The 12,476-nt window shown below is 43.7% G+C and overlaps 1 protein-coding gene and 1 pseudogene across 2 annotated transcripts in view; both read right to left on the minus strand.

Annotated features, from left to right (window-relative positions):
* Window positions 1-12,476, minus strand: part of Nr6a1 (nuclear receptor subfamily 6 group A member 1) — a 201,271-nt gene that overhangs the window by 7,137 nt on the left and 181,658 nt on the right. The window contains exons 6-8 of one of the 2 annotated variants that reach the window (XM_059260225.1): window positions 8,745-8,899; window positions 5,746-5,970; window positions 4,273-4,527 (exon numbers count right to left, since the gene is read on the minus strand). In XM_059260225.1, coding sequence (XP_059116208.1) covers window positions 4,273-4,527; window positions 5,746-5,970; window positions 8,745-8,899 — 635 coding nt within the window. Of the gene's footprint in view, window positions 1-4,272; window positions 4,528-5,745; window positions 5,974-8,744; window positions 8,900-12,476 lie in introns of both variants that reach the window. The other variant, XM_059260224.1, reaches the window with a different exon arrangement.
* Window positions 6,555-7,753, minus strand: LOC131909701 (putative ribosomal protein eS26-like; annotated as a pseudogene).

Below are 12,476 nucleotides of genomic sequence, written 5' to 3' on the forward strand. Positions count from 1 at the left end.
TGATGAGTCTTGGAGGAAGCAGCGTGCCTAGGGGTGAAGACCACTCCTCATAAAAGTACTTGCTGGCTACTTAAGTTGTTGAGAAAGAAAGGGCCTCAATGACAATTCCCTGTAGTATCTGCTTGGAGGAGTAGGGCGGGGATAAGCTGAGGTGGAGTATAACAAATAAGGCAGGGAGAATAGTGCTGACATCTGTCTGGTGGTTGAGCAGTGCAGCAAGCACAAATAATACTCAGTCCCTTAATCAGCAGCCCCTTGCCCCAGAGCTCACTATGGCATGGCAGGACCTGCAGGTGTGTGGCTATCATCCAGACCTTGACCTGGCAGCACCAAATCTGCTCCTGGCTGTCTTGGCCTGGGGGACACAAAGGAGCTCTCAAGTGCTTAGGCCTGTACATATGCCCAAGCTCTGACCTTTCTTTTGGGGATAGCACACCCCTTCTCCAAATATCTTACAAAAAGCAGCCATCATAGTCCCTTGGCAGTGGTCCCCACTCAGTCTCCACAGCTTAGCTGAAAAGCTTTCCTCCACACCCACATCCCACCCTTTGATAAACAAAGCTGGTCTCTGTTCTACAGGCCTGCTTTCTCCTCCAGCCATTCCTCCTCCACATCTGCCCACTCCACAGTTCTGACACCCCTGTATTCCCTGTCTACAAATTATCAACATTCAAAGCCATAAAGTTGGACAAACACACCCATTCTTCTCTTAAGTTCCTATCACACAAACATTCTAGGACAAGGAAAACATTCCTGCCAGGATCTCCCAAACCACTGGACCATTCAGTCAGCAATTGAAGCTGACACTATATAAGTTATACGCTATTAAGGGGCAGAGAGGAACAGCTCTCTTTCCCATTCATCTAAATGTACCCTCCTGAGCAGCTCATCAGCTACAGTCTTTAAGGAACTGTCACCCTCACATCCACATACAAGTCAGATTACAGCTCCAGGGTACATTCCAGAAAGTCACTCCTTCTAAGAATCTGGTATAAAGTAATGGTGGAGAGCTCTGGCTTAAGAGCACAACAGACCTATGTAGGAATCTTAGCTCCATTTTTTCTAGCTTTGTAGTACTGAATTTTCATCTCTCTGAAATTCAAGGTACTTATTATATCTAAGTCTCAAAGGATGGCAGCAAATACTCAACAGTAATGTAAGTAAAACAATGATGAAAATTGGTACAACAAATCCTGTTGATCATTATACATTTATAGTATTACTATCATTGGCATTCTCCTGTAATAAGGAGCAAAAAGTCTATGTTTCCTGAGCCTAAGAACTAGTCAAAAGTGCCCATTAAAGTCCATCTAACTCAAAGCATCTTTTCCAGGGAGTGAAAGGGTGTTGATTAGGGCTGGGAGCAGTCCCCAGCTGGTGCTACAATCTGCTTTAAATCACATTTGTCCACCTCTGTGTTTGATAACAGCCTGATGAGGAGTAAGCACCATAAACTTGATTCAGTATTGAGAAGAGAAAAGGAGCTAGTCGTCCATCATCTGGGAGACTTTTCCTGACAGCGGGCACTCGCACTCAGGAGCTGTGAAGAAGCAAAGGCTGCTTGGGGGAGTGGGAGTAGTACAGAAAAGTAAGAAAGAGCTATGGCCAATTAGACTGTACATCCTGGGCTTCTAGCAGAGAGAGGATGCTTGGCAGTGATTAACCTAACTCTGGAGGTTCAGCTTCCAGATCTTATGACCTACATGCGACTGTGACTTCACAGACACCCAAGCCAAACACAGGGTGTCTTATCTCCCATCATGTTCTTCCTTAATGCTTTATCCTGGCTAAAATAACCTGTGCCCACCTGCCCAGCAACTACCCACAACTTTCCTTGCTCACAGGAAGTCCTGCTGACTCCATGTCTTTGACACTGCTAGCTTGGTGTTGCCTTCTCTTCCCTATCATTGCTCTGTCATCCAGGCCTTCTTTTCCTTTCCACAGAAACAGAGCAGCCTCCTGCTCAACCATGCTCTAGTCCTGACCACACCAAACAGCCACAGAATGCTTTCTCAAAAGTAAATTGCCCAAGTAATTCCTGTGATGCAATGCTACTAACAAATCAATTCCAAAGTCTTCTTTCTCTTTTTGTTTTTTAAGGCAGGGTCTCACCAGGTACCCCAGGCTATCCTGGAACTTGCTCTGTAGATCACGCTAGCATTGAACTCAGAGATTCTCCTGCCTCTGGCCAGTTCTGGGACTGGACCACCATGCCCAGCTCTTCTAGGGTCTCTCTGTGTAGCCCTGAAACTCATTCTGTAGACCAGGTTGGCCTCTCCTGCCTTCATCTTGCTCTCTATACCATACTTAGAAAATTCTCATTTTAAAATGCAGCTCAAATACCTGTTTTTGTGGTAAGCCAAGTATGCAAGTACATCCTTCATTTCTTAGTCTGGGTTTGAATAGTCCTTATATTCTCCTCAATCTCCTTCAATATGACCTTACATCGAGATTGTATCTGTTACTATAAAATGAGAATTGGGACTCTCAGAGTCAGAAACCATGTCTAAGTTGGTGTGGTAGTACATAGCTATTACTGAAGCTACTCAGAAGACCAAAGCAGGAGGATTCTAAGTTTGAGGCCTGCCTGGGAAACTTAGTGAGATCTTATCTCAAAATAAATGAGAAATAGTTAGGGATGTTATCTCAATGGTAGAGTACTTACATAGCATGTGTAAGTAAGGCCTTGGGTTTAAATCTCTGGAACCAGAAAGGAAGGGAGAGAGGGAAGGAAAAAGGAATGAAAGACAGACACCTTATCTGCATGGTTTGTGTTCCGAGAATCCCTGCCCCTGACAACTCCTAACACAGTCAGTGCTGAAGAGGTCCTGGAAAACCTTCCAAGCTGTAGGGAGCAGAACCTAAAGGCTGATTCCACTGCAGCTATAGGTAGTCCATACCAGGAAGAGCTAGTAGTTCCCAGAAAAACAGGGGGGCTGGGCTCCCTGAGGCCAAATCTACAAACCAACAATATCCAAATAGCCCTTCAATCCAAAGTTATGAGCTGGAGACAGAAATTTGATGGAAACAATGAATTAGAGGCTCTAGACAAGGGGTTATTAGGTTATCTGTAAAATTAGACAGCTCTGTTTATAGGACAAAATGTCAGGTAAGTGCACCCTGAAGCCAGTAAGCAAGGAAACGCTAGAAAAGCAAGAGAGAGTCAGCTCCCAGACCCCCACTCAGCTGTGCACAAAGCTCCTGAAGGACTTGAAGCTTTGCTCCCTGCTTAAGTGTTGGCCTTGTTTTTATGTAACACACAGGATGGTGGAACTCATGTATCTCAGTCCCATGAAGAGAATTATGGGAGTTGGTACCCTATCTCCTCTGTATCTAAATAAATATCCTTGTTCTGGGTACCTTTAAATTGTATGACTTCTATTATTTAAACTGTCCAAAAAAGGTGGTTTATTGAAATGTCTATTTAAATGTGAATTGAGCTATGTAAGACATTTCATATGAATAAATTAATAAACCAGAAAAGTTATTGAAACAGATACATGTCTTAATTTGGGGGTCAGAAATTAAGGGTCCCATTTTTCCTAGGTCTTCAAAAAAAGTGACTAAAATAGTGCATGGATAGGTCATAGAAGCAGCAGGGAGGAAAAAGGCTGTTCTAGAGGAGGTTAGAGGACGCTGGTTAGCCAGGGGGAAACCTTATGGCAAAGAACAGCTAGGAGACCTGCATGGATCAGTGCTATGCTCTCAACCCACCTCAGGTACCACAAAAGAGTCTAAACAGTCAGGTAGAATACAAAGGGTGGAGATGGGGAGTTATGGGATAAGCTCAAGACTAGGCTCTAGATTAAAATCCAAAACCCTTAAGGGCCAGGTTCTCTGAACTTCAACCTTGTTATCTATAAACAAGCACAATGGAGACTATGCTACTATAGTGTAAGAAAGAATCAGTAATATAAAGCTGCCTACAAATGATACCAAGGTGACTTCCAAGTCCAGAGTCCCTTCCCTTGGGGGTAGAGTTTAGGTTTTTGTTTTTCTCAGATATATCATCCCACTAATGTAGACATAACATTAAAGCAACAGCTTAGCGCTGCCAATCTGACTGTATGACACTTACTCATCATCCCTGCCTTGTTGGAGAGGTATCTACTCTATTCACTTAGAACCTGTGATTTGGCTGATGACAGGGTAGTATTAAAATCCAGGTCTGTGGGATTCAATGTTCCCCCTTTGGAGACTAGGTAGCCTTGCCTCACAGCGAGGATGATGGCTTGGTTGCTCAGGATGTCCTCCCCAGTCAGCAGCTCTCACCTGTGTAGTTCTTCATCAGAGGGTGAGTACTTGGCAGTGACATCAGCCAGCTCCCCAAAGATTTGTTTGCTATAAACTGTGAGGGAAGAGAGCAGAATCAACTCCTGCCATGTAGAGCTCAAGAGGCACGTGTAATCCTTGATTGAGAGCTCGCAGAAGAAAGGCAGCTTCTTGATCCAGGCAATCTGCCTGAAGAGCAACTCGTCGGCCAGGCGGCAAAGCAAAGCAAATAGCTCTGCCTGTGTCACAGCATATCTGGAGGTAGGGACAGGATAGAGTCACTTTCATCAGCCAGAGAGTGAGGGTAGGAGCAAAGGAGGAGGGTATTCCTTGAGGGCACAGTATGTCCTTGGCATGGATTTCTAGTTTCACTCAACTTCTTATAAAGAGGTAGGGCTGGGACCAGCAAAAAGCTGGGGTGGGGTTGGGGAGCAGTGAGATGATTTGCTGAGAAGAGGCTGCTGAGGAGAAAGGAGGTTTAGAAACTTCTGGAATAATGAGGGAACAACACTCTTAATGTTGGTGTTCTCTTATGTTTCATGTCCTAGAAGAAATTCTTACTCATTCCCGCTCTAGTTTTGGTAATGAAAACTCTAATGGGGTGGGTCTGGAGCATATCCAGTATAAGGAACAACAACTACACATGCAAGAAAACAAAAACAAAAACAAAACCCAAAGCCAAACATGACCAAGGGCCAAACTGCTGAAGAGAACAGAGGCATTCAGAAGCCTTTCCCGTCCTCACTGTGCCCCCTGGTGGTGAATAGTTCAGGAACTAGAGTTGCTCAGCCTTTCCAATAAGCTATTTCTCAGTTCTAGCCCACAGGGGCCTCTGAGTCTCAGCTTTATTCCTCTCACAGTCCCTGATCCCCTTGTCATCCTCTTCCTCATACCCTACATAAAAGCTCTGGGGGATACTTTCTGTATGTGTTTTAGTCTACTCTCCTGAAACTGAAGCCTAGCTGAGGATCTCAGGGAGGCCTGAGATTAAAGACTCTAGCAACCCATGTTCTGTACCTAAGAAGTAATGGGTGCAAGAATGGGTGGCCCAGATGCTACATAACACCCAAATAGAGTCAAATGCAGACTGAGGTATCTTTTCCACTCATTCAGGCCTGTACCAAAGGCGCTAGTCACATGCCATAGGTTACTCATGGGCATGTTGGCTAGGGATATAGACAGGTCACAACCAATTAGGGCTTGAATGATTTAAAAACCTTAGGCCCGATGTAGAGCTTATTTCTGACACAAAAGCAATCATTTCAGGGCTTGGTTTACCTAGAACCACAAAGAAATGAAGGCCCTTCAATCCTAACTTCATAGGAACTGAAAAGTAACCTGAACTCTCTGATAATATATGCTTAAGGAAACATAAGGGACCAACACCTTCAGTGACAAAGCTGGGGATACAACTGGTGCATGGTAGGGACACTTTGAGACTTCGAGGGGCAAAGCAGGGCAGAATTCACTCACCCATCTTCAATCAACATGGGTGTGCCCAACGGCTCCAGGTCTTCGGCGGACATCAGCTGGTGAATCAGGCTGTAGGACTGAGGGTCCAGGCTTCGAGCTTGTGGGGGCAGAAGTGGTGAGTGGCCAGAATAGCTAAAAAGGTGTGGTATGTATTGATAATGTGGAGGCACTGACATCCCCATGTACTGATCCCTGAATGTCATGAATCCATTTAGTTCCACAGACCTACTGGAGAGAAAAACTTCACATCAGGAAAAGCCATGGCAGGTTGAGTACCTGCTCAAAGGAATAAGTCAGGAGATGGCTGAGGTGTTCTCTGGTCATGAAGTCTGTGACTAATCAATTGATGGGACAAAATTAAAGGTTACATGCATGTCTACCCTATTACATTCCATCCATGAGACAAGGACTCTGTGTGGGTACAGAAACATGGGGCTCACCATTGGCGAACTCAGTGACAGCAGAATAGGAGATATAAATAAATATGGATTAGATGCCATCTTTGTACTTTGTACCTCGCTCATGCTAGGCGGTGCTATGTCACTGTGCTATATCCTAGTGCTCTTCTATCTTCTAACATTATATTTGGAGACCGTGTCTCTAAGGCTAGTTGCCAGGGCTAACCTTGATTTCACTGTGTAGCCCCAGCAGGTCTTGAAGTTGTGATTCTCCTGCCTCATCCTCCTGGATAGTTGGGACAGTAGGTCTTCACCTCCAAGCCCAGCTTGGAAGAGTTTTTTTTCTTAAAGTGTAAGTCCCATTTAATTTTTCCAATTTGTTTTATCTTCTGTCTTTAAGAAGCCACCTCTTTACATCTTTACATGGGCTTTTGGTGGAGGTCATGGTGCAGCACCAGCAGGTCTAAATCGTGGTGGGGTGTTTGGTCTTTGCAGGCTTCACGGGATCGATTCCTTACTACCTTGCTATGAATAGCACAGCTCATGTAGTAATGCAGCTTGACACAGAGTTTGGGAAGCACATAAGCGTCGAAGACATTTGCTTCGGATATGTCCCTGACAGCAGCGGCCTCTACAGTGTTCCAAATGACGAACTTCTTAATGGCACAAACCAGGCGCAGTTCATGCAGTGAATTGGCTGTACATGGCCTTTTTGGCACGACTGTTGTTACCTCTTTTTTTTGTCATCTTGGAGCCAAGAGCCGAAAAAGTAGCAGAGTTTTTTATACCAGTAGACTATTGTGACAAAAATGTGTGTTTACATTGTTGTTTTAACTATTAGGAAAACAAGGGCACAGGACAAGCTAAGTGGACTTAATTAGTCCAAAAACCAAATCCAGTACCTAGAATGGAACATAGCTGAGGTCTTTAAGTCCCTAACTACTAAAAAGAAAGAGTGAGGGAACAGCTGAATGGGAGAAAAAGCTCTAAATGAGTCTAAAGAGGAAGGCAGGTTCTTCCCTGTTTCCTTGCTTTTGGAGAAACCTAGCCATTTTCTCAATCTATTTATTTAGATCTGTACTTCCGAATAAGAGTGCATGAATGAGTGAATTTCATGACGTACATGTGAAGTGAGAGGACAACTACTGGGAGTTCTCTTCTTCCACCATGTGTGCCCTGGGTTATCTTGAGTAGTCAGGGTTGGCAGCAGGTGCCTTTACCTGATGAACCATCTTACCAGTCCACTGCTAATTAACATTTTGAAAATCATTTAGCTTTTCCTAGATGTATCTCTTATAACTGAGTTTAGCAAACTACAGCCTACGGGATCTATTTTTGATAAATTTAAGTTTTATTGAACCAAAGCCACACTCACTGCTTTACATATGTTGTGTGCTGCTTTTGAGCCACTAAGACAGAGTTGGGGAGCTGGCACCCAGGCCAGGCTTAGAAAGTCTATAATAGTTACTATATTAAATTTTTTGTTTGTTTATTTGTAGGCAGGCTCTCTATGCAGTACTGCCTGTCCTGGAAAGACATTTTTAAAAGAGAATTTCTTTCTTTTATCATTTGCATATGTGATTGTACACATGTGTATAGGCCTGAGGTTGATGTCAACTGTCTTTCTCAATGGCTCTCCACCTTATGCTTTTGAGACAGGGTGTCTAACAGGACCTGGAGCATACCAATTCAGCTAAAATAGCTGGCCAGTGAGCCTCAGTGGCCACAGTCTCCCTAGTGCTAGGAGGAGACAAAGTCTATATATTCCTAACTGCATCTGGCTTTTATGTGGGTGCTGGGGATGGAACTTGGGGCCTCATGAATGCAGAGCAAACACTTTACTGACTGAGCCATCTCCACAGGCCTTACTGGGCTGGGGGGAAGGTAAGGGGGCCGGAGCGGGGAGAACAAGGGAATCCGTGGCTGATATGTAGAATTGAATTGTATTGCAAAATAAAAAAAATTATTTATTTATGTATATGAGTGCTCTGTCTGCATGTCTGCCTGCATGTCATCAGATCCCATTACAGATGGTTGTGAGCCACCATGTCGGTGCTGGGAATTGAATTCAGGACCTGTGGAAGAACAGCTAGTGATCTTAACTGCTGAGCCATCTCTCCAGCCCCCTACTATGTGCCATTTCAAGAAAATATTTGTTAATTCTTGTTCTATATGAAAGATTTCTGGGGTGAGAAGCCCTTCCATTGTAGCTGAAAGCTATTAGCTAACTTAAGAAAGCATGATTGCCTCAAGAGACTTTAATCTTGAATTCCCCAATAACATTGACTCTGGTGAGTCAGAAAAACTGTTCACTCAATTCTGCAGTCAGTGTATTGAAACGTTATTCTGCTAAATGAAGCCTATGTGGGCATGCATAGAAGAGGCACTTATCTGCAAAAGAGACTGATGTTTTGTTTTAGTCTTGGAAAAAGACTGGGCTTGGAAAGCTGGCCTTGTACCATCCTGGTCCCCAAGAGCCTGAGGGACCAAGAGCACGAAGGCTGAGACAGCCTGGTAGACGAGCACTCTACCAGAGGTTGTTTGGAGGGCTACTCGCTGGGTGGTCCCTAGGTGATGATATTGTGTTTGCCTTTAGCTCACCTGGATGACAGTGTGGAGCCTGGTGAGGGCTGGTTGCTCTCTGAAGCCCTGTTCCCAGGGGAACTGTGGTCGCTGTCACCATGGTTGCCCCAGTGATTGGCTTCTTCCTCAAACTCCTGTCCAGACATGATTCTTTCAATCTCTTCTTCTGATATCTTTGACAAGAAATGGATACATATCAGATCTGGTACTGTAGATAGCTCCTGTTCTGTCTGTAGGACTCAAGGGTTTACAGTTCAGGTCTCTCATCCTCTATGACTTCTTTGGCTATGCCCAGTATATCTGGACACAGTCTTTGGACACTTGCCTTCTAGAACTATGACTTTCCCCTTGCCCATTTACTTTACCTTCAAGCCACAAAGTTTATTCCTCAACTCTTTGAGTCTTCACTTTCCTAACTGAAACTCCATTCTCCAATGATAATCTCCTACTTGCTCTACCCAATAATATTATTTCCTTTGTAAAATTATCTACTATTATTTACTATTCATAATTATATAGATTCTGAGAAAGGAAGGGCAGCATCATGGTTAATGGTATAAATTTTGGAAGCAGACCACCTTTTTTAAATCCAGAGTATACCACTTCTAACACAAACTTGGCAAAGTTACTGAACTATCTCAAGTGAAGTACCTCAAAATCCCTACCTCACTGGATTCTTGTGAGGATTAATCAAATTAAATACTTAGAAAGGGGCCTAGCAAGAAAAACAATTACGGCCGGGCGGTGGTGGCGCACACCTTTAATCCCAGCGCTTGGGAGGCAGAGCCAGGCGGATCTCTGTGAGTTCGAAGCCAGCCTGGACTACCAAGGGAGTTTCAGGAAAGGCGCAAAGCTACACAGAGAAACCCTGTCTCGAAAAACCAAAAAAAAAAAAAAAAACAAAAACAAAAACAAAAACCAAAAAACAAAAAAACAATTACAGAAGCACTGAGAGTTACAATATCATCATCTTTGGGTTGATTTGTTTGAGACAGGGTTTTGCTACAGTGTCCAGGCTAGTCTGAAATTTCTAGGTTCAAGCAGTCCTTCTGCTTCATTCTTCCGAGACTATAGGTGTGTGTCACCAAACTGGGTTGTCAGAACCCAGTTACAGAACACTTATAGTAACATATCATTAAAACATCCTCTGTAGCCAGGCGGTGATGGCGCACGCCTTTATTCCTATTTATTATTTATTATTGGGAGGTAGAGGCAGGCGGATCTCTGTGAGTTCGAGGCCAGCCTGGTCTACAGAGCAAGTTCCAGGACAGGCACCAAAGCTACACAGAGAAATCCTGTTTCAAACAAACAAACAAACAATCCTCTGTAATAGCTAAGACCACAAGAGGACCTAAAAAAGAAGTGCAGAATAAATGGATATTGAGTAAGTGGTGTTCATTTGTTAAGAACTGACATGTACTTTCACATGGATTTTTTTTTTTTAAAGAAAGATATCACCTAGTCTATTAAATAAAACTTGAAAAAAAAAATCGCAGCTCATATAGGTCATACTGTATGTACCTAGATGTGGTCAGGGTATTAGGAAGAAACAGAAATATGCCAGCACTCACTCCAGTACATAGAGAGAACAAATAATCTTCTGTAAGTTTCTAACCTAGGGCTGAGGCCTAACTGGTCACAGTCAACACAGAGCAGAGTAAGTGCTAAGGAGGAGGGGCCAGGGAAATTTTTATATGTTGTTTCTATGGAAACCACAAAGGCCATTTTCTCCCAGGCCTGTTTGGCTCAAACCTGAATATGTATTTGTTTTACTGGCCTCTAAGAAAACCCTGAACTGTCATGGTCATAAACAGAAGCTTTCAGAATGCAACAGAAGAGCACTGAGATGGCTCAGCAGGGAAATGTGCCTGACATGCCAGCCTGAGGACCTGAGTTCAACCCCTGGAAGCCATGTAAAGGTGCAAGGAGAAAACAGACACCTCCAACAATGAACTGTGGCGCTCGTGTGCCTGCATACACACATTACATGTGAACATGCAAGGACAAACATGTACAAACATACACACAGTAATAATAAAGTCTTCTCTCACATATTATATCCTGACTGCAGTTTCCCCTCCCACCACTCCTCCTAGTAATAATAAAGTTGTTTTTTGGTTTTTCGACACAGGATTTCTCTGTGTAGCCCTGGCTGTCCTGGAACTCCCTCTGTAGACCAGGCTGGCCTTGAACTCACAGAGATCCGCCTACCTCTGCCTCCTGAGTGCTGGGACTAAAGGTGTGTGTCACCACAGCCCGGCATAATAAAGTTGTTTTTTTTTTTTTTTAAAGAAAAGAACTGAACATTAATGAGAATATGAGGCTGGACAGTAGGGATCAAACTAGTAGATAAACAAAGGAGTTGGTCTGAAATCGTTTGGTGTATACATTGAAATGGAGTAATTATTTTTTAAAATAAAGTCATATATACCTAAAAAACAAACTCCACCTTTTCTCTTTAGGGTCTTTAGTACCCTGCAATCATTGCCACCTGAGTGACGGTGCTGACAGCAAGAATAGAGGTTGAAGGGCTGAGTGAAAAGAGCCAACCCATGAAGGCAGTTTACTCCAGTTGGAATTTGTGACTGCTTTACTCTGTGGGCCCCATGGGACTACAGGCAATCACTGATACACTGATTACATAGAGGACAGAACTTGTTGGGGATGCTTAACCTAGGTTCTAATCTCATTTGTTATTTCCTAGCTAGAAGCTCCTGGGAGAGTCAAGTCCCTTGAGCTCTCTGTGCTTCAACTTCTCTGCCTGCAAACAGAGGCATATTACTCCTTGGTAGCTCATGGCTATCCTGTCAGAGCCAGAGCAGAGAAGTATACATACAGATCAAAGTCAGACAGACTTGTGAGTTAACCCAAGATAAAGGTATAAAATACAGACACAGAACAGATGCTTCATAGATGGAAACTCCATCTCTCCTTCATTAAGACTAGCTAAACACACAGCTGGGTGGCGGTGCTACATGCCTTTAATGCCAGCACTCAGGAGATGGAAGCAGAGGCAGGCTGATGGATCGATGTGAGTTCGAGGCCAGCCTCATCTACAAATTGAGTTCCAGGACAGCCAGGACTGTTACACAGAGAAACTCTGTCTTGGGGTTTGGGGGGGGGGGGGGGGAGGATAACAATTTAGAACTTACAGATCATAACTCTAACATACCACCCATAAATAGGAGAAAACCAAAATAATATGCTTAGTATAAAAACTCAAACATAAGCTGGGCAGTGGTGGCACATGTCTTTAATCCCAGCACTCAGGAGGAAGAGGCAGAAGAATCTTTGAGTTAGAGGCCAGCCTGATCTACAGAGCAAGTCCCAGGACAGCCAGGGCTACACAGAGAAACCCTGTCTCAAAAAAATACCCAAAAAAACAACAACAAGAAAAGCCCTCAAACATAGTAGCAGGTAAATGGCCTTTCTAAGCATGGTGTCTTCAGTTCTGAAAGGAAGAGCTTACAGCTGTAGGGCCTGACTATCCCCTGGCAGAGCAGAAGTCTTACAGGGCGCTAAGAATGCATTAGGTGCTGCTAGAGCAGTGGTTCTCAACCTTTCTAATGCTGCAACCCTTTAATATAGTTCCTCATGTTGTGGTGACCTCCACCAAAAAATTATTTGTTGCTACTTCGTAACTGTAATTTTGCTACTGTTATGAATTGTAATATAAATATCTGTGTTTTCTTTCTTTCTTTCTTTCTCTTTCTTTCTCTCTCTCTTTCTCTCTTTCTTTCTCTCTTTCTT

This window comes from Peromyscus eremicus, chromosome 4 (genome assembly GCF_949786415.1).
Source record: "Peromyscus eremicus chromosome 4, PerEre_H2_v1, whole genome shotgun sequence".
Taxonomy (NCBI): Eukaryota; Metazoa; Chordata; class Mammalia; order Rodentia; family Cricetidae; genus Peromyscus; species Peromyscus eremicus.